The sequence below is a fragment of the Balaenoptera physalus genome, assembly GCF_965194825.1.
Source record: "Balaenoptera physalus genome assembly, chromosome: 20".
Lineage (NCBI taxonomy): Eukaryota > Metazoa > Chordata > Mammalia > Artiodactyla > Balaenopteridae > Balaenoptera > Balaenoptera physalus.
In genome coordinates, this window is record NC_138901.1 from 63,557,416 (window position 1) to 63,585,097 (window position 27,682).

At 52.8% G+C, this 27,682-nt stretch overlaps 2 protein-coding genes across 12 annotated transcripts in view; one reads left to right on the forward strand and one right to left on the reverse strand.

Moving 5' to 3' along the window:
• The window catches only part of LOC309650116 (multidrug and toxin extrusion protein 2-like), a 37,886-nt gene extending 13,214 nt beyond the window's left edge, over window positions 1-24,672 (forward strand). For 4 of the 11 annotated variants that reach the window (XM_082441070.1, XM_082441073.1, XM_082441075.1 and 1 more), the window contains 4 exons: window positions 5,199-5,331; window positions 5,402-5,496; window positions 6,474-6,564; window positions 7,391-11,183. In XM_082441070.1, coding sequence (XP_082297196.1) covers window positions 5,199-5,331; window positions 5,402-5,496; window positions 6,474-6,564; window positions 7,391-7,611 — 540 coding nt within the window. In that variant the 3' untranslated portion in view covers window positions 7,612-11,183. Of the gene's footprint in view, window positions 1-5,198; window positions 5,332-5,401; window positions 6,565-7,390; window positions 11,184-13,507; window positions 14,167-19,501; window positions 20,715-24,654 lie in introns of those variants that run through there. The other 7 variants (XR_014257420.1, XR_014257421.1, XR_014257422.1 and 4 more) reach the window with 7 other exon arrangements.
• ALDH3A2 (aldehyde dehydrogenase 3 family member A2) lies at window positions 11,303-26,522 on the reverse strand. Its single transcript, XM_082441077.1, has 11 exons — window positions 26,420-26,522; window positions 26,142-26,302; window positions 24,709-24,940; window positions 23,847-23,932; window positions 21,905-22,113; window positions 20,721-20,838; window positions 18,919-19,060; window positions 16,804-16,970; window positions 15,404-15,503; window positions 14,183-14,418; window positions 11,303-11,494 (listed from the first exon to the last, which is right to left on the reverse strand). Exons 2-11 carry the CDS (start codon window positions 26,292-26,294, stop codon window positions 11,480-11,482), a joined length of 1,458 nt encoding a protein of 485 aa, XP_082297203.1. The 5' UTR covers window positions 26,295-26,302; window positions 26,420-26,522; the 3' UTR covers window positions 11,303-11,479.
• Between the last annotated feature and the right edge of the window lie 1,160 nt (window positions 26,523-27,682).

The following is a 27,682-nucleotide window of genomic DNA, read 5'->3' on the forward strand; positions in this document are numbered from 1 at the left end:
ATTTCACTGCCATAAAAACCCTCTCTGCTCCCCCTGTTCATTCCTCCCCTTCTCCCGCTGTCCCCCTCCCCTACCCGCTGGCCATCCCTGGTCTTTTTATTGTCTCTGTAGTTTTGCCTTCTCCAGTGTCTTATAGTTGGAGTTAAACAACACGTAGCCTTTTCAGATTGGCTTCTTTCATTTAGTCATGTGCACGTAAGGTGCCTCCACTGGGTCTTTTCATGGCCTGACAGCTCGTTTCTTTTTAGCACTGATGCTTCACTGTCTGGACGGACCACATTAAAGGGCATTGTGGTTGCTTCCAAGTTTGGCCAATTATGAATAAAGCTGTGAACATTATTGTGTAGGTTTTTGTGTGGACATAGTTTTCAACTCTTTCTGCAAATACCTGGCTGCGTGATGGTTGAATAGCATGGTAATATTATGTTTAGCTTTGTAAGAAATTGCCCAACTGCCTTCCAGAGTGGCTGCACCATTTTGCATTCACGTCAGCAGTCAACGAGAATTCCTGTTGCTCTGCATCCTCGCCAGGATTTGGTGTCGTCAGTGTTTTGATTCTAGTCATTCTAACAGGTGTGTAGCGGTGTCTCATTGCTGCTTTAATTTGTAACTTCTGACTGACACGTAATGTGGAGCATCTTTCCATACGCTTATTTGCCACCAGTATGTCTTCTTCGGTGAGGAGTCTGTTCAGAGCCCATTTTAAAATTGGCTTGTTTTCTTATTGTTGTGTTTTAAGAGCTTTTGTATAGTTTGTTTTTAATTTTTATTTTTATTGGAGTATAGTCGATTTACAATGTTGTGTTAGTTTCAGGCGTACAGCAAAGTGATTCAGTTATACACATACACATTTTAAAATGTATTCTTTTCCATGATGGTTTATCTCAGGGTATTGAATATAGGGCCCTGTGCTACACAGTAGGACCTTGTTGTTTATCCATCCTACATATAATAGTTTGCATCTACCAACCCCAAATTCCCAGTCCATCCCTCCCACACCCCCCTCCCCCAATAATTCTTTAAATGTTCTACACATAAGTCCTTTATCAGGTATATGATTTGCAAGCCCAGTCTGTGGCTTGACTTTCATTTTCTTATTTATTTATTTATTTATTTATAAAAAATAACTATTTTATTTTTATTTTTGGCTGCGTTGGGTCTTCATTGCTGAGCGTGGGCTTTCTCTAGTTGCGGCAAGCAGGGGCTACTCTTCATTGTGGTGCGTGGGCTTCTCATTGTGGTGGCTTCTCTTGTTGTGGAGCACGGGCTCTAGGTGTGCGGGCTTCAGTAGTTGTGGCGTGTGGGCTCAGTAGTTGTGGCGCACGGGCTTAGTTGCTCTGCGGCATGTGGGATCTTCCCGGACCAGGGCTCGAACCTGTGTCCCCTGCATTGGCAGGCGGATTCTTAACCACTGTGTCACCAGGGAAGCCCCCTCATTTTCTTATCTTTTGAGCTGCAAAAGTTTGCACTTTTTAAAATTAATTAATTTATTTATTTTTGGCTGCATTGGGTCTTCATTGCTGCGCACAGGCTTTCTCTAGTTGTGGTGAGCGGGAGCCACTCTTCATTGCGGTGCATGGGCCTCCCATTGTGGTGGCTTCTCTTGTTGCAGAGCACGGGCTCCAGGCGTGCGGGCTTCAGTAGTTTTGGCACGCGGCTCAGTAGTTGTGGCTCGTGGGCTCTAGAGCGCAGGCTCAGTAGTTGTGGTGCACGGGCCCAGTTGCTCCGCGGCATGTGGGATCCTCCCAGACCAGGGCTCGAACCCATGTCCCCTGCATTGGCAGCCGGACTTTTAACCACTGTGCCACCAGGGAAGCCCTGCACTTTTAACGCAGTCCAGTTTCTCATTTTCTTTTCTTTTATGGTTCACGCTTTTGCTGTCATGTATAAGAAATCTTTGCCTAACCCAAGGTCACAAAGATTTTCTCTTATGAATTTTTCTAGACATTTTATAGTTTTAGGTCCTACATTTATGTTTATGATTCATTTTGAGCCCATTTTTGTGTTTGGTACGAGGTAAGGGTCTAAGTTTATTTTTTTGTGTGTGGATATTCAACAGTCCCAACACCATTCTTGGTGTGTGAAAGAAAGGCTATTCCCTCCCCAGTGAATTATCTTGGCACTTTGGTCAAAAATCAATTGATTGTAAACGTTGTGATTTATTTATAGATTCATAATTCTGTTTCATTAATTTATATGCCCATCCTGTGCCAGTACTACACTGTCTTAATTACTGTAGCTTTATAGTGAGCTTTGAAATAAGTTAGTATAAATCTTCCAACCTTGTTCTCTCTTTTTTTTTTTTTTTTTTAAGAAATTCACGTTCTTTTATTTATTTATTTATTTATTTATGGCTGTGTTGGGTCTTCATTTCTGTGCGAGGGCTTTCTCTAGTTGTGGCAAGCGGGGACCACTCTTCATCACGGTGCGCGGGCCTCTGACCATCGCGGCCTCTCTTGTTGTGGAGCACAGGCTCCAGACGCGCAGGCTCAGCAATTGTGGCTCACAGGCCCAGCAGCTCCGCGGCATGTGGGATCCTCCCAGACCAGGGCTCGAACCCATGTCCCCTGCATTGGCAGGCAGATTCTCAACCACTGCGCCACCAGGGAAGCCCTGTTCTCTCTTTTTAATTGCTTTTGTTCTTCTAAATCCTTTGCATTTCCATATGTATTTTAGAACCAGCTTGTTAATTTCTACTAAAAAGCCTGCTGGGATTTTGAAAGGAATTGTGTTGACTCTACAGAGCAATTTTGGGAGAATTGTCATCTTAACAGTATTGTTAAAATGGACATGGAATGTCTCTCCGACTAGTTAGATTTTCTTTAATTTAGCTCAGCAATGTGCTGTAGTCTTCAGTGGTCAAATCTTGTACTACTTTTGTTAAATTTATCCCCAAATATTTTGTTCTTTTTGATGGTATTATGAATGGAACTCTTAATTTCATTTTTAGGTTGTTCATTGCTAGTTTATAGAAAGATAATTGATCTTTGTTTATTGATCTTTTATCCTGTGACCTTGTTAAACTCATTCTAGTAGTTTTTGGTGTGTGGAGTCCTTAAGATTTTCTACATATAGGATCATGTCATCTGTGAATAAAGAGTTTTACTTCTCCCTTTCCATCTGGCTAGAACCTCCAGTACGATGTTGAGTGGAAGTGGCAATAGCATACACCTGTGCCTTGTTCTCAGTGTTAAAGGGAAAGTATTCAGCCTTTCAGCATTAAATATGTTATCTGTAAAATTTTTATAAATGCCCCTTATTGAGGCTGAGGAAGAGCCCTTCTCCTAGTTTGAAACATTTTCTCATGAATGCGTGCTGGATTTTGTAGAATGCTTTTTCTGTATCTACTGAGATAATCATCTGGTTTTGTCCTTTATTAATATGGTGTAATTACATTAATTGATTTTCAGATGTTTTACCTTGCATTCCTGGGATAAAACCCTCCTGATCATGGCATATATCTTTTCTAATATATATCACTGAATTTTGTTTCCTAGCCTCCTGGAATGATTTTGAAAGTGTTCTCTCCTCATATCTATACATTTTGAGTTTGTGAAGGATTGGCATTATTTCTTCTTTAAACATGTGATAGAATTCACCAGTGAAGCCATCTGGGCTTTTGTCAGAAGATTTTTAACTAATTTAATTTATTTACTTGTTATAGGTCTATTCACTTTCTATTTCTTTTTTTCTTAATTTATTTATTTTATTAATTTATTTTTGGCTGCATTGGGTCTTCGTTGCTGCATGTGGGCTTTGTCTAGTTGCAGTGAGCGGGGGCTACTCTTCATTGCGGTGCGTGGGCTTCTCATTGCAGTGGCTTCTCTTGTTGTGGAGCACGGGCTCTAGGCGCACGGGCTTCAGAAGTTGTGGCACATGGGCTCAATAGTTGTGGCTCGCAGGCTCTAGAGTGCAGGCTCAGTAGTTGTGGCGCACGGGCTTAGTTGCTCCGCGGCATGTGGGATCTTCCTGGACCGGGGCTCGAACCCGTGTCCCCTGCATCGGCAGGTGGATTCTTAACCACTGTGCCACCAGGGAAGTCCCTCGCTTTCTATTTCTTGTTGAGTTTTTTTTTTTTTTGAGAACTCCATATGTAATTTATTTATTTTTTAATTAATTAAATTTTTTACAGTAGGTTCTTGTTGATTATCTATTTTAAACATAGCACTGTCTACATGTCAATCAATTTATAATTGCTAGTAACCCCACTGAAAAGAAAACCACGCAATACTCCCCATCCCTCATCGTAAAAAAATAAAAGTAACCAAACATCTGTTGATCAATAGTGCTGACAGAGCATGCGCGGAGCCTGTAGTTCTGTAGCTCATTAGGTCTGGAATCGAGCTGGGAGGATGAGACAAGTGAAGAGGTAGTGCTTTCTGTGCACAGGTCTCACGAGAGCCTCACATGGGGGCAGCAGCGGGAAAGGCTGCCTCTTCCATATGGAACAAGACACCTTCACCTGCCGGTGCAGAAGGCAGGATAATGCCCCAAAGCCATCCACATCCTGATCCCCGGACCTGTGGGCGTCACGTGGCAAAAGGGGTCTTTGCAGATGTGATTAAGCCGAGGGTCTTGAGGTGGGGAGACTGTCCTGGATTATCCAGGTGGCCCAGTGTTTCCAGAGGTCCTTAGAAGTGAGAGAGGGAGAAGCAGAGGTCAGAGCGATGCCTTTGCTGTCTGGGGCCCGCGGGCAGGAATGCAGGCGCCTCTAGAAGCTGGAAAAGGCAATGAAGCAGATTCTCCCCGGGCCTCGAGAAGGAACCAGCCCCACCTTTAGCACAATGGGACCATTTCGGCCTTCTAATCTCAGGAACTGTAAATAATCCACGTATCTTGGTTTAAGCCACTGTTTGTGGTAATCTGGTGCAGCAGCAACAGGAGACCTACACACAGTCCGGATGAAGCGAGTTCAGTTTCCCAAGCCGGTGGGTAGTCCGTCACCAACTTCGCCTTCCCTCTCCAGGGAGGCAGCCAAGGTGTCGACCGGGGCTCTGGAGTTGTGTCCGAAATGCAGCGGCTTCTGCGTGACCCCGCGCAGGTCCCCGCTGGGAAGGAAGGGGGACAAGGGCCCATCCTGGTCCCGCGCTGTGGACTTAGACGAGGCCAGGCCCCGTAGATCCCCGCGGAAGCTTCCGCTGCTGAGACCCCCGTCAGCCTCCGCGTCACCAACCCCGGCCCCCTCTGCCTCCCCGCAGTGTCTCTACGGTGGGGTCCTGAGAGGGACCGGCAGGCAGGCCTTCGGGGCGGTCGTGAACGCCGTCGCGTACTACGTCGTCGGCCTCCCGCTGGGCGCCGTGCTGACCTTCGTGGTCGGGCTGGGGATCACGGGTACGTGGAGCGGGGGGAGGCGGGGGGCCCGGGCGGCCATCAGACGCTCCCACTGCCCCGTGTCCTGCAGGCCTCTGGCTGGGCATGCTGGCCTGTGTCTTCCTGGCCGCCGCGGCCTTCGTCACCTCCACCGCCTGGATGGATTGGAAGCGCGCCGCGGAGGAGGTGAGTGCTGCTCCCCCGACACGCCAGGGGGCGCCCTGGGCTAGGACTGCGGGCGTCATAGAGACGGTGCGGCGCCAGCGGCGCCCCATCCAGGTACCGCCGGACACCGCGCCAGACGCACAGAGGAAACCTCAGCAGACTCGTCTGAACGTGGGTGAGCCCCGAGGGTGCTGTGACCTTGGAGGAGGTGACGACAGCGCCCTGTCACCATCCTCTCGGAAGAACTGAAACCGGGCGGACGGCACTTGCTCGTCAGAGGCGTTAAAGCCACAGCTTAGGCTGCGGGCTGAGCGTGGAGGGGGTGTCCTCAGACCGAATCCCCGCGGAGTGCGGGTTTGCCTTCGTGCGTGGATCCAGTGCTCCTGACGTCTGAGACGACGGATTAACACAGACCTAGAACACCACCGCTGTACAGTCCCCCAGAAGGGTGAACACGGGCAGACCTCGCTGTGCCGCGCTTTGTAGATGCTGTGGTTTCTACAAGTTGAAGGTCTGGAGCGAGCCCACGTTGAGCAAGTCTATCGGCGCCATTTGCCCAGCAGCAATTCTCACTTCATGTCTCTCTCACATTTTGCTAATTATCATATGTCAAACCTTCTCATTATCTCCCTCATGGGGAGGTGTGATCACCGATCTCTGATGTCACTATTGCAAAAAGCTGATGGCCTGTTGAAGGCTCAGGTGATGGTTAGTATTTTTTAGCAAAGAGGCACTTTTTAGCTGCGGCAGGGACAAGGCTTTTTTAGACATGATGGTATTGTGTGCTCAACAGACTCCAGTAGCGTGCAAACATCGCTTTTATATGCAGCGGGAAACCAGAAAACCCCTGTGAGTGGCTTTGTTGTGACATCCGCTTTATTGCAGTGGTCTGGAGCCTCCGAGGTGTGCCTGTGTGTGACCACGTCCTGCTCGGCCTGCCGGGCACAGCTGAGGCCGGGGTGGACAGCAGGCCAACCGGACGACTCCGTCTCCTTCAGGTGCAGAAACGCGTGGGGCTGCCGCCCCAGGCCGCTGAGAGCGCAGCCCCCAGCCTCAGACCCGGGCCCGAGAGAGCGGTCATATCTTCAGGTAACGCTGCCCCGCGTGCTCGGGTGACCGGGAACCGCGCGAGCCCCAGCTGCCTCTCTTCCTCAGCGTGACAGTGACGTCCGTCCTAACGCCAGGAGGGTGACACTAAAGTCCACTACCTAAGAGGCCCCGGGATGCAGGCCCCGTCCCTCCCCAGCCTGGGGGGCAGTGAGCCTCGGTTCCACTCAGATGAGGGAGCGGGTTGAGCGCTTAGGTCTCTGCTCCGTCATCCTGCAACTGCAAAGGCAGGGGATGAGGTTGGAGCACGGACCGTTGGACCCTAGAGCATACTGTCAGCACTCCAACCCAGGGTGGGAGGCCTGCAGGCGTGAGTTGGGCAGGTCAGCCTGGCTCGACTCAGCAGCATGCGGGCGCTTCCCGCCGACCCCCCAAACCCACCAGGCGGCGGCTCTGCTGCCCCAGGGCGGGCGCTGGTTATCACGGCCCAAAGCCCCGGTTATCACGGCCCAAAGCCCCGGTTATCCCAGTGCCCGTGCCTTGTCCTGCGGTGGGGAACCAGCTGCAGACTCTATGGGCTTCACTTGTCACGAGGGAATGTGCAAAGGCAGCTCGACTAAGCGTTTCATACGGGCCCTGAGGTCACTGGTGAAGGTTAGGCATCACGCAGGCTCAGACAGGCACACGCGTCTGATCTCATCTCAACTTAGCGACAGCCTTTCCTGTGCATCCCACGTAGTTCTCTTCTCTGGTCGTCCCGTAGAGAAAAGGCGGGCGTCTCCTGCTGTGAGGCGCAGGTGTCGATCGTGCACCTCCAGGCACCCCCCAGCCCCGCCCCCATGCTAAGCTGGCCCGTTTGCCTCTGCAGTGGCTACGGGCAGCTACCCTGGCGTGACCCTGACAATGTACTCAAGGCCCGAGGCCCATCTGGACCTCTTCGGGACTCCGGAAGCAGCCCAACCCCTGCCAGCTCCCCCTGGCAGACTGTCGGCCAAACAGCTGGCCATCCGCCGAGGGGCTGCTCTGGGGGCAGCGACGGGCACGCTGGTGGTGGGGCTTGTCTTCAGGGTCCTCACTGCCAGGCCCTAGCAAGAAAGGAAGCAGAGAGTGGCTGCCCACCCCACATCCTCAGAAACAGACCTTCAGCTGGTGCCTCGTGTGACGTAACGGGTCTGAACTGCGGTTAACTGCTCTTTAGAAGACCTCAGCTGACCGGAAGACGAGGCTCCTGGGGGTGCTACCATTATTCAATAACGTAAATGGCTTCAAACTGGAGATTTCAAATCAAAACAAAATGGCAAATGCCACTGTTACATTAAGAAGTGCATATTTCTAGGCTGAGTCTGCTGTCCAAGTCTGTACACAAAGCCTTTGTGAAGCTCTGGAAAGGGGGCCAGTGGGCCCCGCCCGTGCAGCAGCCCACCTCGCGGAGACCCCCATCTGCGTCCTGCCCATGCACCCTCCGCAGATCCAGGCGCCGTGAGGCCCCGACCAGGGCCGGGCTGGTCACCTTTCCTTCGGTCCTCTCGTGGCATCAGCATTTTCACGTATCACAGACCTTGAGAAACACCTTTCATACAGTAGCGATAAGACATAAACAAGGGCAGCGAGGCCCAGATCGTTGGGCCACGTAGCCTCAGGGTGGAATCTGATGCTGATCCGAATTCTAGGATGCTTTTGCGGCCTGGGACTGGTGACCATTTCTGGGCTCCAGGCCGCACACCACCACCCAGTGGGGGCAGCCTGGCCTCTGTCGTCATCAGCCCCTTCAGCATCAGTAGCTATAAACACACCCACAGACAAACGGATTTATTGATCAAGGTCAATAGCAAAAAAGGATGCAGGGTGCAAACCCCGGTTCTGAAGAGCCAGCACGCCGTGGATCCTGCTACAGGCCCTCCGCCCACAGGAAGGCAGAAGCCTGCACCCTCCTCTGTGACAGGAAGACAGCTTCTGCACCCAAACACAACGACCAGGTGCAGAGCACAGCAAAGTCACGTCACGTGTCCTAAGGTTGAGAGGTATTGAGCAAAAAGACTCCATGCTCAAGTAAGTTTGGGAAACAACACACACCGGCACTTCAAAGGTTCCGTAGGCCTGGGATTTTTAAGATGCTGGTGTGCTTTACAAACCCCTTCTAGGCAGGATCGGCAGTGGGACCAGTTTTTGTGTAAAATCTTATGGGATTGGTGTCTCGTGAATGTGCTTACAGAAATACTTGTTTTGGGTCAGCAGGTGGGGAAGGAGGATATAGTTGGAAAAAAAACCCTATTTACTCTATAGATTATTTTAAAAAACAACCCACAAATGACAAAGTAAAACTTGAGAAATATCTTCTTGGCTGAGAATTTAAAATGAGAAATAATCAGTTAAAGAAAGCTGACCAACACCTCCTTTGATAGATAAAGGCAAAAAAAATGGATTTATAGTTGGAGAAAACCTGTGGTCAAAGAATTGTCTCCAACAGGGGATATCTGGAAACTAAGAACATTATTACAATTCATGCCAATTTTACCAAATATAATGTATTTATTCTAAAGCAGAATATACTAGTAGACAAGCCAGTACTTTTGCTTAATTAGAATGTTTAATATTTGCAAACAAATCAACAGACAAAGGATTAATCTCCAAAATATATAAACAGCTCATGCAACTCAATCTTAAAAAAAGCAAACAACCCAATCAAAAAATGGGCAGAAGACCTAAATAGACATTTCTCCAAAGAAGACATACAGATGCCCAAGAGGCTCAACATCACTAATTATTAGAAAAATGCAAATCAAAACTACAATGAGGTATCACCTCACACCGGTCAGAATGGCCATCATCAAAAAAATCTACAAACAATAAATGCTGGAGAGAGAGCGGAGAAAAGGGAACCCTCTTGCACTGTTGGTGGGAATGTAAATTGATACAGCCACTATGGAGAAGAGTATGGAGGTTCCTTAAAAAACTAAAAATAGAACTACCATATGACCCAGAAATCCCACTCCTGGGCATGTACCCAGAGAAAACCATAATTCAAAAAGAGTCATGTACCACAATGTTCATTGCAGCTCTATTTACAATAGCCAGGTCACGGAAGCAACCTAAATGCCCATCAACAGATCAATGGATAAAGAAGACGTGGTACATATATATACGATGGAATATTAGCCATAAAAAGGAACAAGATTGGGTCATTTGTAGAGACGTGAATGGACTTAGAGACTGTCATTCAGAGTGAAGTAAGTCAGAAAAAGAAAAACAAATATGTCGTATATTAACGCATATATGTGGAATCTAGAAAAATGGTACAGATGAACCGGTTTGCAAGGCAGAAATAGAGACACAGACGTAGGGAACGAACGTACGGACAGCAAGGGGGGAAAGTGGCAGGGGGTGGTGGTGGTGGTGGGATGAACCGGGAGATTGGGATTGACATGTACACACTGATGTGTATAAAATGGATGATTAATAAGAACCTGCTGTATATAAAAAAAGTGTAACGTACAATATACCAAATGAAAATTCCTTATTGAAATTCTGTCTTAGCTGTTTTATGATTGATTATTCTGATAGTGGTTTAAGCAGCTGTTTCCTAAACTAGCCTAGTGATTGACTCTCGCCACCTCGTCCCGTGATGTAGATGTAACGTACTGCGGACAGCCTAATGGAGCAATTCACTCAGTGGTGGATCACACGTTCCTAGGGTGAGTTACACTCTCTCACCGGCCACCCCACTCCCCACCCCGCCCCAAGGGCTCTCCTTCAGACTTTCCATCTGGCTGAAGTGCCCCAGGCGGGGTCCTGGCCGTGCTCGGGGTGGGGGGGGGGGCGGGGGAGGGTGTCTTCTGTCCCCTTTGGCGGGGCAGCTGCTGGGCTCAGGGTTCTCCTCCAGACACCCCCCCACCAGCCCCCAAGGCTCTCAGGGCTGCAGAGCCGTGAATGCCCAAGGCCTCCTGTCCAGGACAGGAAATGGTCCCCACGTTAAGTTCTGTGGACCCAATCTATTCAGAAAGGCATCTCTCTCACGTTTAAAAAAGGGAAATTTACTTGCCTTGTGCTACAGAAATAAGAAACTTAGATTTGTCCCTGAAGAGCCACTAACTTGCAACTTGAAGGTCCTATTATGTGAGGATAAGTATCGTTATGAGTACTTTCAGGACAGCAGTAAAAAATGCCAGGTGGGTTTTGTAAGACACAGAACTGTACAACTCCTGCACCCTACGAATGACAGCTGATACTTGCACGAAATTGGCAACTGTCTTCCGGGAAGCCCGAGGATTTACAAGATGCTCTGAGTGACATCAGTCACAAAACCGTGTGTGGACGGCCCCACGGACCATCACAAACCAAGCACGAGACGGGACAGAGAGTGGATGAGAAAGGAGGGCCGACTCCCGGAGGTCAGGCTTTCAAGCCCCAACAGACGAGGGACAGGGACCCCCCCCACCCCAGTTCTAGTGCCTCGAACCCCAAGGCAGCTGGGAGACCTCGCCTCACCTCTCTGGACTGAGACCTGGAAACCTGGGCGGGGCTGGGCTCTGGAAGGCCACAGGGTGATGCCCGAGGCGGTAGGGGCGGGGTGTCCCATGTCCCGTGAGCAGCAGAGTCAGTCGCTGAGCAGGTTCTGGGAACTCAGGTTCACCCAGCACGCTCTCCCCTCCCCCAGCACGCTCTCCCCCACCAGCCTGCTCCCCCCCCAACCCCCGCCAGCACGCTCTCCCCTCCCCCAGCCCAGAGCTCTAGGGATGGGGCTTCTCCGAGTGTCTCACTGCTGGGCGGGAGAGCGGTGCGCTTTGGCTGAAACAGCGAGTTTTATTAATGGTGAGTGGCAATGACTTTTAGGTTCGGCCATGGTGCATTTGCATATTGTCTTACAATTTGTGGTAGGATTTAAAAATTATTGGTTCGTTAACTATTTGGTAGAAGAATAACTCAGGAGAGAGGATGAGGAGGCGGCACAGATCACTCTTCAGCAGTATCCAGCCTGGGGGAGGAGAGAGGAATCCGGGTTACCCGCTGGTTTACAATGCCCCCACCAGCCCTGGAACATGGGCCCGGGATCGGGACCCTGACACGTGCCGTCTGTCCTAAGAACCATGTCAACAAGGCCCACAGATCCCTAAGGGGTCTTAAGTGCGGCTGGGCTGAGGATGACAGGTCATGCCCTCCCCCCAGAACGACAGCAACAAGACAGGCGGTGTTGGAGGTGGTACGCTGTCCAACGTCAAGTAGACGAGGGCAGAGACAGGAGGTGAAAGCACTCATTTCCCGTCCTGGCTAAGGAGGGCGCTGACTGTCCACACGAACTCTCAAAACTGGTGAACGATTTTGCTTCTCCAATTCCAGACCAGTAGTGAATTTCATCAGTACCCACTGAGGCTTAAAGAAGCATGGCCACAACCTCAGAGTTCAAACGTTGGATTTAATTTTCAAAGGCCCAATGACATCGTTCAATTTTAACCTTTTATTTTCCTCAACTTTTACAAGCCCCTCAATGCCTTCCATAGCTTATGTTAAGCTTTATTGGAACTTTACTTTGTGTAAAATGCAGAGAAAATTCCCCCACTCTGAGGTTCTGACATGTTCCCTTTAGACTGACAGTTTTGCAGCTTTCAGTTTCCCACTTTAAAATGTTGCAAATCCATTCTAATTCTAGTAAAGTGAATTACTAAAATCATACCGAAGCACGTAACAAAATAACTACTAAGTGCAAAAAGCAATTTCAGAAAACTGTTTGCAATTACCATCAGTAGATTCCTCAAGTAAATAGACAATTTAGGCTCAGAGTCATTTGTTTAAAAGGTGATTTGATAAGAAGCGGGTAAAAGCACAGAGAGAAGAGTAGAGAAGCAGCAGAGAGGAAGAAAACCCCAAATCTTTACCCAATCTCACGCGGAATCCAAAACAACCGGGACAACGAACGCATCGGCTCCCAGTAAGGAGAGCAGAGAGGTGGGGCTGGAAGCGGCCTGGACCTCCGGGTGCCCACGCCCTCGCTCTGTGGGCTCAGAAGAGGCCTCGGCCGAAGCCGTAATTAAGTCGATCCCACAGCCCGGGATCAAAGCCATATTTTCTTGTTCCCGGCTGAATAAACGTTTTTATACACTGCTGCTTCTCTAGACCCTACCAGAGAAAGGTTTGTCTGCCAAACCCTTTCGGGAACTCTGGGCGGGCCACCTGGCCTGCCCTAGCCTGTGGGGCACGGGCCATTGCACCTGGGGGCGCCCTCCTGGGAACACGGGGCACAGTCAGCCTACACCTCCGAATTTTCCATGAGGCTAAGAAACTCCATCCCGACCAAGAAGACGCCTGTCAGGCTGGGGACCCATGTCTCGGGAAAAAAGATAGGCAGATAGTGACCAGAGACCCAAGCGCACCTCCGACCTCAGGAAGAAGCAGAAGAAAAAAACCAGAAAGTCCTACACCCCACAATATGTTTTGATTCACTAAGTCTGCTACATGAATTCTCAAGTCGAACTTTTAAAAAAAAAAACGAAACAACTTAAAACCAAAATAAATAGTGACTTGGAGCGTTTTATAAGATTATTCTCAAATTCTGAAACAAAGGATGGTGACCATGAGTGGGTCAGCGGGCACGTCCTCTGGGACAGCTGAGTGCGTGAGACCATCCTTTTCTGGAAGTAATGACTGCTTCACCCAGACCCAGCTAAGCCACGACCTCTAATCTGGAGAGTCCAGCAAGCCGACCTCACCCTTGAAAACCTGTGGCCAAGTTAAGTTTTCACCCTCTGATGCTCTAGGCCAAGGTCCAGAATGTCTGGAGACATTCTTTTTATGATAATGCCTAAGCCTCCAAGTGTAGAAAAACAAACGACTGGAAGAGAACACTCCCCAAGCTGGCCCACTTCACAGAAAGGAAAGAAACAGCCCAAACTCCTCTCAACAGACAGGGCTGGGTTCTGGCGTTCCTGGCTCACAGGACGGCACAATCTGTGAACTGCCAGAAAAATCAACAGGGCCTTTCTCCTCAGCACAGCCTGGTATTTCCGAGGAAACCCAAGCGATCTCAGACGTGACCAGTATCTCCAGTTCCACCAAAGCTGTGACGCCATAAGGTGAGCCGACCCCCTTTCAACGTTTAAACAAACTACAGACAGGAACACAGCTGTTGCCATTAAATGCTTGAATCTGGCTTCGCCCCAAGGATATGGACCGTCCAAGGACGCTGGCTGTCATGAGGGTCTCTTAGCAAGTCCACGCCCCGAATGGCCAGTCGCCAGAGAGAAATGCTACAGGCCAGCTCCCCCCGGCACAGCTGCTTCCCCACCAGCCCCGTCCCCAGCACGCACTCCTCCACCTCCATGCACGCCGGGTTCCTTCACAGCCAGGAACCAAACTGACGCTGAGGCACCAAAAGCAAGAAGATCAGAGGGCTAGGCGGCTCGACGGGGCTTTAAACTCAGGCCAGAGGCCGCCACGCGCCCCCTGTGAGGGCTGAGGCCTGTGGGCTGGACGGTCCCTGCCGCCGGAGCGCAGAGGCAGCCAGGGAGGCCCAGAAAAGCAGGGGGGGCCCAGCAGCCGGAAGCTCCCTGACCTTAGAGTCCTAGCCTCTGGAAGTGAATAGGAGAGAGCCGATTTAAAGATCGGAGGTGCTCCCGAGACGCAAGAGGTGCGCCTGCAGCCGTCGGGCGCCCGAGCGCCGGGGACTCACCTTCATGAGCGCCGCCAGCACGACGCCCAGGAGGGTCAGCAGCAGAAGCCCGAGCTTCCCTTTGTTGAGCCGTTTCAGAAAGAACAGTTTCGCCCAGTCTACCTTCGACTGGCTGTTGGGAGGATACCGGAGTTTGTTTGCACCTTCTCGCTTCAGGCTTTTTAACAAACAGGGACGTTGATGCGAAAAAGTATCGAAACTGTGTTTTCCGTGATACGCTCCCATCCCACTGGACCCTGAAATAAAGGAACAGACGAGACGGGCTCCGCTGTGGGTGACGGCGCTCCTTCCGTGCACACGGCGCCCCGGCTGCACCCCTCCACCAGCGCACGTGGCTCGTTCCAGGACGTCCTCCTGGCGCCCCCCGCACGGCGGAGCCCTGGCACAGGACGCTCTCCAAGAGCAGGGCAGAGACCGGCAGCTCCCGGGGTGCTGGCTGTCACTGATGCCAGGGACCAAGCTCATTGTCACCGGAGCCCCACCTCCAGAGAGGGAGAGGGGGCTGGGCAGGGCCCAAGCGGGACTCCAAGCGGCCCGCTCTGAGAGCCGCGTGTGCCCGTTCCCACCGTCGCACGTGGCTGAGCCACGGCTCCCTCGGGCTCCTGGAAGGTGACCAAGGCCAGGACAGCGGGGTCACGCGGCTGGGCGGTAACAGGCCTGTCAGATCTGTGCTCCGGGACCGTGCTCCCGTCTCTGCTCGGTCACGTGAGCCGGGCAGACATGCATGTGGCACAAGGCACCCGGCACGCAGCTTACTGGGGCCGGGCCGCTCGGGCATCACTTAGGTGACAGCTGAAGCTGCAGGGAGACTGTGATGTGTATCAAGAGACATGCATTTTAAGGAAAAAAATCTAAACGACAAGCCAAAATATTAACAGTGTTTATGCCTCGGAGGTTACTACATTTTCCCTTGTAACTTTCTGTAGTGTTTTGTTTGGTTTTGCCCCTTTATCCCAAAAAAGCAAAGGGACGTTCAAGCACTTGGCTGCTGTCTGTTCCTGGCGCTGTGAGCCTGTCATGTGCTACCTCATTCGATAAAGGACAGAGGGCATTTATCAGTTCAACTGAGACCTGATTTTTGGCCCAAGAAATGCCCTGAATCTGGGAGAAGATCCATAAACCAGTGAAGCGGCGCCAGGAACCGTCGTGACAGACTGCGGATGCGGAGGCGGACCCCAGGCAGCGGCTTGCGGGGGCACTGACGGGGGGGGGGGGCCTCACCCACGCCTCCGAAGGGCAGGGAGCTGAGCATGAAGTGCATGATGACGTCGTTGCCCGTGACGCCCCCGCTGGACGTCCTGTCGATCATCCGCTTGATGAGCTGAGGGCGAGAAGGAACAGAGGCGCCGGGTCAGCCGCCCCTCGAGGCTGGGGGCAGTGAGCGAGACCCGGCTGGCCTGAAGACTTGGGCCCCCACGCCCGGCACACCCCAGCGCTGGACCCCCGGGACCACGGCCAGGGCCTTTCTTACCAGGGATGGTTCAGGCTATATTCCAGGTTTTAAAAATTGTTAATATTTCTCTACCTCTGCTTTAAAGGATAGCATGTGATTAACAGGTATCATTCCGTTTCTATGAAATGTAAAAAACATTCAAGATTTCAGAGGTAGCATCCTGTTTTTGAAGGAAATCGCTGGTTGGCCCAGGACCTGAGTGGGCACGATGCACTTGACTGGTAAATGTCGCCTCCCCTGGCTGCTGGCCCACCAAGTCCTCTGTAGCAAAGGTCACTGCTGACCGTGGGACCGAGCCTGACCCGCCGCCCCGCGCCTGGGCCGCAGACCGCGGCTTCCACCCCGTCCACCACTGCCTGTGGTCATTTCAACCGTCAGACCGCTGTGTGCCACTAACCCGTTCCTAGCTGAGCCCCGCACGTCCGGTCTCCCTGGACGGTCTGTAGAGATCGGTACCGCGCCAGCACCGCCAGCACCGCCAGCTCTAGAAGCTGCCCCGAGACTCCCTGCGTGGCCCCGGCAGAGGGTCTGCAGAAAACACCTGCTGTGGGAGCTCCTCGACCTCAGCTGGCTGCACCCTCCCTTCTGAGTTTTCCCCTTTTTTCAGAGGCTCCTGGCCTACTGGCCCACCTTGAGGCCACTGTCCCTTAGCAGCGGCCGGTCACCTCGAGGCGCATACGGACGGGCCGCGTGCAGGGCGGCAGCGGGGCTGCTGGGCCTGGGGTGGCGTGTGATCTGCCCACCCGGCTGGGACGGCAACACCTCTCCAACCACAAAGCCACGTGGCTGGAGAAAGCCAAGTCCGAGGCTTCCCAAGCACCTTCCTCAGCAGCGCCAGAGACACCGCCCTGTGGGCTGCGGACGCCGTGTGGGTAAGAGCCGGGGCTCTACACAGGACGCCATACAGATCAGCAGCAGAAACGTTTGATGCTGGCGCTCAGACGTCTCCCAGTGACATGGCAGGTGTCTGTGAGTCACCAGGCTTGTGACACTTGCCCCGAAGACTCAGCTCTGACCCCGGGGAGTAAGGCAAGGGTCACAGCGATAACCCCAGGGCCTCATTACCCAGGACTGGGGGACTCCGGCATCACACGAAATAATCAGCATTTGCTTTACAGCAGAGAAGGAGCATGGCTCCTGAGAGCGAGCTGCACGCTGGGAAGTTTACCTTAGTGTTACGAGAAAACACGTAGAAGGCCAGGGGCTTCTCGCGTTCATTTATGAATTGTATGGCCTCATCGGCATTCTTCACAGGCACTATTGGAAGAACTGGTCCAAAAATTTCTTCTTGCATCACCTTGGTTTCAGGATCCACATCAGTGAGTATCGTTGGGGCTGAAAAATGAAAACGCTCAAGCAGAAGACAGAAATGCCAAACTCTCACCTCACGTCTGGCTCACTGGGTCACCCACCCATCCCTTCCCCACTCCCGCCCAGGTGTCATCTACTGAGACAAGTCCCAAGTACGTGGGTGAACTGTGCAAATATTACATCTCCACGCGTGTGCATCAGGGATCCCTGTGCAAACCCAGGGGGAGATACAGGCTTGAGTAAATCCTATGCATGTTTAACCCTGTTCAGCACCACATTCCTATGTCTTTCTGTGGACAGGCCTTCCTGGGAGCGCAGAGGGCCCCTCGGTGGATCAAACCAGTACAGCTTCTTAATTGAAGTGCGTTCCTGCCTGTGATCTCTTTGATCTTGATTACAACTGCGTCAGGTTCAGAAAACGTAATGAAATGGTGGGATTCCCTAAGTCTTAGCTCAGCGTTCCGTCCACTCTGGGGAAAGACACAGACAGGAGGACGACACGGATCCTGAAGAGCTTTGTGGGGTGTCCAGTGTCCACACCAAGAAGTCCCCAAGCCGCAGTGCTCGGGGAGACCCTGTGGACGGGCTGGAGGTCGACTACAGGAGAAGACACCTGACGGAACAAGCGTGCTCTCTCCTCCACCCACAGTTACGACCAGGTTGTTCTGGAGGCATGGCACAGGACGGCTCTCTCCAGCACGCCCGGGGGTACAGAAGCCGCTGCCTCAGATCCGCCGCCCGCGGCTTCCCTGGGCCAGAGAAGTGTCCATCCCCCTCTGCAGAGCCACGCGCTAAGGTGAGGTGACCCTGACCAGGTCGGCGGAAACTCCTAACTAGTCTGAGCTAATCACGGCCGACCTTCCCTCTCACCACTGATGGGCGTAGAGGCAGGCAGTCAACATGCTGGGCCGGCAGGACCCGAAGACGAACCCCCGGGACTCTGGGGGTGTTCCTGAGCCGCTGAACTAACAGGCTGAGAGCATACTTTTCTCCGTACTGTTTAAGTCTTTTAAGTTCTGCTTTTGAAAAGCTGGGGTTTTTGGTGATGATGAGAGGAGACAGGTAAAAAGATTTGCGGAGCAGCTTTTTCGCCAACTTCATGTGTGATTTTTTTAAAAAAATAAGTTTATTTATTTATTTATTTTTGGCTGCGTTGGGTCTTCGTTGCTGTGCACAGGCTTTCTCTAGTTGCGGCGAGCGGGAGCTACTCTTTGTTGCGGTGCGCGGGCTTCTCAGTGCGGTGGCTTCTCTTGTTGCAGAGCACGGGCTCTAGGCGCACAGGCTTCAGTAGTTGTGGCGCGCAGAATTCAGTAGTTGTGGCTCGCGGGCTCTAGAGCGCAGGCTCAGTAGTTGTGGCACATGGGCTTAGTTGCTCTGCGGCATGTGGGATCTTCCCGGACCAGGGCTCGAACCCGTGTGCCCTGCATTGGCAGGAGAATTCTTAACCACTGCGCCACCAGGGAAGTCCCCATGCGTGATTCTTCTCTCATCTTAGGTGTTATTTTAGATAAGTGTGTTTAAAATTGAAAAGTGATACATACTCGTGGCAAAAAACAAAGAACACAACAAGAAAGTAAATAACGAGGTCAAGCGTGATAGGTGAAAACATTCTTTCTGGAGCAGAACTGCTGTCGGCTAGCTGTGCAATTGTGGCTGAGCTATGTCCTTCTCTGGGCTGTTTTCCCGGCCGTAAGCTGGAAATAATTAGAGTCTGGTTCTGTTTCTCAAGGTTGCCAGGAAGAAAAAATTAGATAAAATACGTGTGTAAATACAAACAACGAAATAGAGTTACTCAAAGTATACATATATAAAATCATCTTTAACTCGCTTGTAACAAAGCAGTATACCAGAAAGCAGTATTTAATAGCTTATTAAACGCTTTATACCTAATAGTTTATTCAGTGTCGGTAAACTGTGTCAATAAAAACTGTTAAGTTGCCCCTCCCTGCAGGACGAGATGAGTCTCCATTACCTATGTAGCGTGTGGCCTCATCGGTCTCCCCACCAAAAGCTATCTTTTGTCCTTCAAGCAAACTTCGTATCCTCTTAAAATGACGAAGATTGATGATCCTTTCATAGTCGGGGGATTCTTTTATATTTTCTCCATAAAATTCCTGTTTAAAACAGTAGTATCTAGTTGTCACCAAAGGCCCATATTTTAATTTCTTTAATAATTATAAAATTCACCATGGCCCCAAATCTGGTTTTGTATCCTCACAGAACCCAACCCCCCAGCCCCCAAGTCCTTTAACAGTAGTAAGACTAAGCTCTTTGGCAGGTCAAGGACAGGAGTTAAAGCACGCACACAAGTCTCCCATTTCCCATGGTTTCGGGGGTTGGCATGGGTCCCTCCTGGGGGTGGACACAGAGGGGGGTCTCGCCCCGTGTCAGGGCCACACGTGCGCTTGCCTATCAGCTCTGGCTGCTGTCCTGCGAGGAGCCGGGTGGTGGTGGCAGAGGCCCTGTGACCTGCAAAGCCTAAAACACTGACCGCGTGTGTTTTTCCCCTTTTGCAGAAGGGGTTTGCTGAGCTTTGCGCTATTTCCTCGTGTTAGGTCTTCTCTGGACTGGAACTTCCACCAGTCAGACAGCCGTGAAACCGCTCGAAAGATCAGAACACAGTTCTGGCAAATCAACCAGAGTAAGAGAGCCTCAGAAGCCAAGCAGTCAGCCCCGCGGGAGCCCTCCATCTACTCTCCAGTGGGAACGAGCACAGTCCAGCCCCCGCACCCGCCTCGAACCCGGGCGGTAGGAAGCTCCTGGGCAGCTTGTTGCAATGCATGTTCTCGGGCCCCAACGCCGGAGCCACAAGAGTGGTTTTCAGTGCTGGCCGCACCTCAGAATCACCTGGAGACCCAGCCCAGCTGAACCACAGTCTTTGGAGGGGGAGGAATGGAAGCTTTCCTTAAACGGCTCCTGGTGAACCTCAGTGGAGAGCCACGGTGACAAGAGAATACACGCCTCCTGGAATCCCAGTTCCTCACCACACTCACCCGAGCATGTCCCCTGCAACCCGTGTCTTCCCAGCGTCGGGCCAAGCTCCCCTTTCACACTCTCCTTGTCCGGCCCCATCGCGGTCCCGCCACTAATGTCCAACTTCCACATCACCTAGCTGCTCACCTACGTCACTCCTGGGTGTTCCGGAGCCTTCCTTTCGGGGCTCGGTCAGCACCCGGCGAGTGATCAACGGTTGTTTCAGTAATTTCTCCACCCAGTGGGCTCCCACCGCTGAACTGTCACAGCCTCACCCCTTCCTTTCTTCCCGTCCTACGTTCCTTCTGGCTCAGCTCAGGACACCACCGTGTAGCCTTCCTTGGTCCCCTCACTAGAGATCGCCATTGGAAACGCCCTCAAAGACTGATGGCCGCGTCAAGAGTGCACGCTCCTCGAAACTGCTGGCCTCTCTAAACCGCCGGCACAGCCGAGAACCGAGAACTTTGACTGCTGCAGCCGCGGCGAGAGGGCCTTGCCACACTGGGCCTCACAACGTTCTCCCCAAACCACACAAGAGCTACTGAGCTTTTTTCTTTAAGGCCCGTTCTACAGCTAACCAGTTGTGCCATCAACAAATCGACTAGACAGTGTCAGCGTGTGTAGCACCAATCTCACCCTGCTACCACGTTCTACGAGAGCACTTTTCATTAGCCAGGAAATTAGTTCAGTCACATGTGCTCCTGGAATGTTCCTGGGCGGGGGGGCAATGCCCCCTGCAAACAGCTGACTTCACTCCGTATCCCAATGAGACCCATGGACCCAGAGGTGGGAAACACGAACCTTCACGGCCTCCTTCACCTTCTGCACGATCAGGTCCTGGAGGGACGGCTCGCAGAGCACGTAGTCGGGGGCGATGCAGGTCTGGCCGCAGTTCATGTACTTGCCCCAGGTGATGCGTCTGGGAAAAGCACCAGCAGCCAGAGTTCAGTCCCCACGCACCTGTCACACACTTCGGCGCTGTCTGAATGTTTTTCAGCTAGCTGTCAAGATTACTAGTACATAAACGTATTTGGTAATCTTGATAAAAAAAATGTTTTGAAAACTCATCTCTAAATCGGCTGGAACTGAGAACGCATTTTCAATTGGCGTAGAATATTCTACAAAGCAGGGAAAGCCTCATGCCAGTTCATGAGAAACAGTACTTTATATGCAGGGAAGCCACTGCCTGCGGCGGGAAAGGAGAAAAACAGCCTCCTGACACCCTCCTCCTCCTCCCACCCCGGCCAAGAGGACATCTGGGGGGACAGGGGTTCCACAGACACCACGGCTCCTGCTGTGGCTTCGTCCTGCTGCACGATGCCAGGTACCAGCAGGACCAGAAGCCCTCCCCGATCTGGGACGCTGCGCCCGGGCTCGGACGGAAACCCACGAACCGGGGTCCCCTGTTCCAGCAAGTAGACGTCTACTTACAAGCCAACCTGGAGCCTGGCCAACGCCCCCCGCTCCCCTCATCTGAAGGGAGGGAGAGCCATGCCATGCCAGCACAGTCAGCTGCGGGTTTGGGCACTTCCTGTTAGCTGAACTGATTTAGCGGAGACAACCCGAAACCTTGCATCTTCTAGTTCTCAGATGCAAGATGCTCTTATTCTCAGTTACAAGATGAGAATTATTGGTTTTATCAATAAAGGAACTCAGTTAAGAGATCAGCATAATGCCCTTTCTTTGGAAATTTAAAGATTTTATTAGGCACACAGGATCCTTGGCATTATCTACTTCCTGGATCAGCTATCAGCAGAACAGTAAAACTTCTCACCAGGTCTATTATCTAGAGAACAGACATAGCTTTTCCTCATCCTGAGGGCCACCGTGTGATGTCACAACCTCGTGTTCATCTCCGGTTGTGGCACCAAGGCGTGGTTTGTGAAGGAGTCCTGGTCCCTGTGAGGACATCGACCGGCAGTGCCCAGCGAGGAGGCACGGAGGGCGTGCCAGCCTGCCGGGGGAGTCCAGATAACCAGTCTCACCTGCAGGCGACGTCCAGGTCACAGTCTTTGTCAACGTAACACGGACTCTTCCCTCCCAGTTCAAGGGTCACCGGGGTCAGATGCTTGGCGGCGGCTTCCATGACAACTTTTCCAACAGCGGTGTTTCCCGTATAGAGAATGTGGTCAAATCGCTGCTTCAGAAGCTCCGTGGTTTCCTCGATGCCACCATTAACAACCGCGTACAGGTCCTTCAAGAAAGAAAAACACTCGCGTCACAGAAGGAATCCTATCGTCTGATGTAAACACGTAACATTCAGTGAAACCAGGAAAAGGTGGAGACTGGCCCCGGGAAACCACAAGACGGGGGCTGGGGGCGAGGGGAGGGCTGTGGGAACGTGGCCGCTGTCGGTGACCACAGGACAGGCCCCAGGCGCGTCCACCCGGACGTCCTCTCTGCACTCGGCTCAGCGTGGGGCTCAGGCCGTGGGGGGATCCGAGTGACTGCCGCCCGAACGTGTGCCAAGGCCAGCAGGGGAGCGTCTCCAGGGGCAGGTCCCGGTGCCCCCGCGCCCCATCGTCCACTAGCTCGTGTGCCCGCTGGCGGCCGCCCGATGCCTCGAGCCTCAGCCTCCTCTTGGGATGGGGGGACGTCACGGGGCTTTGCACTGAAGCCTCGTGTGCACCGGGCGACCGTCTGCAGCTGTCGCACGAGAGAGGGTAGCAACGGCGTGGAGAGCGGCGGCGGGACACCAAGCACGAGGCGGCTGGTGGGCCTCGCGTTGCCCCTCCATCTCTACTCACAGCTCAGCGGCCCGACAGGTGTTGCAAGCTTTAGCTTGCCTCCGCCTGCATCCACAGAGCCTGTGTGGTTGGTCCCCGACAAGCCGAGTGAGGCAGGGCCGGAATGACGACCCCCGTCCGGGCAGAGGGAGACAGTGAAGCGTCTGCCCCACCGCCCTGCCTTCACCGCCCTTCTGCACTGGGTACCCCAGGCCCTGGGACAACACTGCTCCGTGGCCGCCGTGGCCGGGAATGAGCCAACACGGGGAGCACGGCTCCTCCGAGGGCCGGAGTTGGCCTGTAGGCTGCTGTCGGAAAACGCGGCCGACTCCACGCGTGATGCCGCAGAGCTGCGTCTCCCGGGCGCGCACGGACCACTCCTCCGCGCAGAGCTAACGGCCCCAGTTCACATGGCATCACAATCCCCTCCACAGCGGCACCAGACCTCTGCTTCAGAGATCGTCTTTTCTCCACAGCTTCCGATACTCTTCTTTTTAAAGATTTTTTTTTTTTGATGTGGACCATTTACAAAGTCTGTGTTGAATTTGTTATAATATTGCTTCTGTTTTTTGTTTTGGTTTTTTGACCACGAGGCACGCGGGATCCCAGCTCCCCGACCAGGGATTGGACCCGAACCTCCGCCCCTGCATTGGAAGGCAAAGAGCCTTAACCACTGGACCACCAGGAAGTCCCAGCTTCCGATACTCCTAAATGCCAGTACTGTAACCTGAGTGAGGGTCCACACTCTGGGTCAGGAGGCCTTTTTCTTCCTGTAGTTTTCAGGCCACAAACATGCCCGTTTAAATGTAGACGTGTGCTCACGTAACCGTACCTCATGAAGAGCGCCCAGGCCGGTATCAGCCCCTCATTACATAACTCACTAAACGGATACACCTAAAATCACGTCAGATCAAAGGTTAATTCGAAATGCCAAATGGCAGCGGAGGCTTTGTTAATAGCAGGGGTGCCGATAAAGCCACGGGCCTGACCAAACCGTGTAACTACAATAGCTGAACTATTCCACAGTATTTTTGGAACTTAACTTCTCTTGTTAAGCCAGACGTGGGAGGCTGAGGGAAAATGAGTGTGGAGGCCTGACCACCAATGACGCAAGCCAGCACGAGGAGCAGAGTGGGTTCCCCACGACAGACAGATGTGCCAGACAGACAGACATGCCAGAGGCGGGGCAAGGCCCTCTTACCTGGTCTAAGTACTGAGGGAGGAGCTTAGCCAAGACCTTGGCTGTATTTTCACTTATTTCAGAAGGCTTGATAATCACAGCATTTCCTAAACAAAGCAAAAAGCAGGACAGCGTTGTCTAGGACTTGAGTGATTCTTACATCCTCGAGACGGGGCTCCTGCGGGGAGCACAGGCTAAGGGTTCCTTCCTCTGGTTATTTCTGGCTCTGCGTTCTGCCTTCCTCCCCACAAGCGTGCGCGCTCGTCCCACTGCCTCTTTCCCAAAGGCTAACTCCTCAGTGCTCCCCACGTAGGTCCTTGACGAGAGGCCCCAGCCAGGCTCCCCCAGGCCTCCGGCCTTCTCTCACTGTTCTCACTCCCACCCCTGGATTTTCCTTTTGCCCTGGGATTATTGCACAAACAAGCTTCGCCAACACAAAGCTGTTGGTCTGGATCCTGGTTAACTGAGAAATGAATCCCTTGGCATTTGCTGTAGACCCAAGCACGCATTACTCCCAGAGCCCTTATTTGAATGAAGAAAGGGGTCAGACAGAATCAACTGGTTCATCCAAAGCCAGAGGTGGCGACTGAAACCACATGACGATATGGACGTCTGACTCCAAACCCGGGCCTGTGGACTCGCGCATGCCTCTACACCCTCACGGGTTCATTCTCCGGGGCTCCAAAAGGCAGTCACCCCACAAATCTCTGGAGCCCACTGAACAAGTAATAATAACGTTTATGAATTCTCAATACACTGCTGGTGTAAACCAAGACAAGCCACCACAGCAAATGCATTTAACTAACCACTATCCTTAATGTACAACCAGTTTCAGAGAATACGCCTCTCGAAGACAGCATAAGGACGGAAGCTGACACCAGACCTGCAGCGATGGCTCCTATCAGAGGCTGGATGGTGAGGACAAAGGGGTAGTTCCAAGCTCCGATAATCAGCACGACTCCTAGGGGCTCTGGCTGGACGTAGGCCTCGTCCAGCATGGTGAGCAGGTTCTTCTGAGCTGGTTTAGCCGCAGCCCATTCAGGAAGCTTCTCCAGCACGAGATCAATTTCCCCAAGCACGGTGATGACTTCTTGACTGTATGCGTTGAATTCACTCTGTTACAAGAGGGTCACAGTTAACCTTTGTGGGTAGGACACACTTGGCCCTGAATGTCAGAAGCATCGGGCCAGGGAATTCCCTGACGGTCCAGTAGTTAGGGCTCTGTGCTTCCACTGCAGGGGACACGGGTTTGATCCCTGGTCGGGGAACTAAGCCGTACGGCAATGCAAAAAAAAAAAAAAAAAAAAGCATCAGGACAGGCACACCTGTCAGACTAGCTGGTTTGCCATGCAGATTCCTGTGTGTCCTCCAGGCCCACAGTAAGGACTTGCTAATTCCCTTCTTAATATATTCAATCCCTTTAAATCCTTCTTTACTGATCCAAGCCATTTCAAGTCAGGCTTAAACGTTAACTCTTTCACGAAGACTTCCCTAATTAATAATGGTGTGCCTTGATCACACTTTATAAACCATAGTCATTATGCTTTCCCCTATATCTTAACATTTCAGCCTTAATACGCTGGCTTAAAACTATAGTCCCACTTTATCTGTGCCTGCTTTGTTTCCCAACCAAACTTAAAGCCCTCAAGGGCAAGGAATTTATTGTATTTCTTTAGAACTGTCATCAACAGTTCCTCTCCACCAGAAGTGCTACACAGGAAGTTTTAGAGTCCCTGTTGTTACTACTGATGTAACAATGTAACTGATGTACTACCCCTCAAAATAATCTTCCGGGGGGAGGGGCCGAAGGAGCCTGGCAAAGCCAGAGCAAGGCCTTGTTACCCCTAAAATGAAGAGAAAAATTAGAAACAAAATGGTAACAACAGTGATATAAAACATAGGGGACTATTTTTAAACCCGAAACACTCCCCCAAGACCTTGCTACTCAAAGCGTGGTTCCAAAACAGGGCAGCTTGGTACATCACCTGGGAGCTTCTTACAAAAACTCGGGCTCTCAGACACCCCTCCCCCCAGACCCAGTGAAGCATCGTTTGCATCGTAACAAGGTCCCCGGGTGACTCGCGGGTGCACAGATCTGACACCTAACATCATCGAGGGAAATCTGAGCGCAACGACGACAAGCAAAACCCTGTGTCTGCATAAGAAACCGCAAAGTTAAAAGACAAGAACCCGACTCGGAGGAAGAGGCCTGCAATACACGAAGCGGACGAATGACCCAAATCCAAGGGAAGGCAAAGGGCCACAGCTACCCGCGGAAAAGGGGCAGGCCGTGCAGCGCAGGTCCCGGGGGCGCACCTTGCTCAGGTCGGCGGCGATGGCCGCCAGGATGTCCCTCTCGCGCTCCTGCACCATCGCGCGCAGGGCCTCGAGCTGCCGCCGCCGGAACGTCAGGGGGCGCGAGCGGCCGGACCCGAACGCCGCACGAACCCGCTGGACCTCGCGCTCCATGGCCAGTCCTGCGGGGACAGGGGAGATCGGGCGCCGTGGGGGGTGAGCTGGCCGGACGCGGGGCCGCCGGGCGGTGCCTCTCCATCCCCGGCCCCCGTCCCCGGGCCCAGCGACCCCGGCCGCACCTCCGTCCCGCCGGCGCGCTCGCTCAGCTGCCGCTAACTGCCCGGCCACCGCCCTGCGAGCCCGGGTCGACCCCGAGCCGCGCGCCGATTGGCCGGCGTGGCCCACGTGACCTCCGCAGGCAGGACGCCGCGCGGGCCCCGCCTCCAGGAGTCGGCAGGCGAGGGGGTGAGGACGGCGGGGCGGCCGGCTGGGCTGGAGCGGGCTTGGGCTGGAGCGGGCTGGGGCCGGGGCCCGCGGTCACGACCCCGCCGACCGGGCCCCGCGCCCAGCGGCTCAGGAGGCGTCGCCGTTCCGCCGCGGCGCCCCTCGGCCCGCCCGGCCCGCTCCCTTCCAGCTCGGAGCCGCGGGGACTCGGCGCCCAGGTGAGTGCCCCTCAGCAGCCCCGCCCCCACGCCCTCCTTTACCCTTTACCAGCCGCTCTCCGGGCCCCCCCCCCAGGTCCCTGCCCCCTCCCTCCCTAGAGGGGCAGCTAGCTCGGACCCCCCTCCTGCGCCCACGTGACAATGCCCGCGGCAGCTGGGTTCTCGCCTCGCTCTCCTCTGCACCTGCGGAGATTGCAGGAAGTCCTTCTGGCTTGTACCTGATTTGACTTGGGCTTTATCAGTTTGTCACGTGGTTGTTTATCTCGTGCATCTGCTTTCACCACTCAGGGAAAGAATGCGTTATCCAGAAGTGAAGGACTCCGCTTTGAAGGTGGGGACGTCTGTCCCCTTCCTGGGACGCCGGTGCTGACGCTCCCTCGAAGGTGAGCTTCCCTCCCAGACGCCAGGGTCGTGCTGGCTCGCTCTCTCTTTTGAAACCTTGAAGGAATGTATCCTGTCGTCCTGTTTGATGTGTGTTCTTTGTCCTGACAAGATATAAAACTGTGTTGAAAACCATGCTTCGCCAGAGCGCTTTCCTCCTTGGTGGAGACTGCACTCCTGGGCTACAGTCCTCAGTTTGGCCAGAAAAAAAACCCTCTTCTAGTCTTACGATAAGTTGTTTATTGATTACTTGGCCTCCACACTCAGCAGTCATTGCCGTCTTCTGGAGAGACAGTGTGTTTGCTTGTTCGCCATCACCCTGTATTCTTCTGGTTTTCCTTTTCCCTCCCTGACCAAGTCCTCTGGGTTTTTCCTTGCTGGACCTTTCTCCCCTTCCAGGCCTCCTGACGTGTTCAGGTGCCCGAGGGCTCAGTCCTTGGACCTCGTCTCTTTCCACAGTCACAACCTCGTCTAATCCCGTGCATGGTGGTCAGAGAAGATTTTAAATCCCATCTGGTC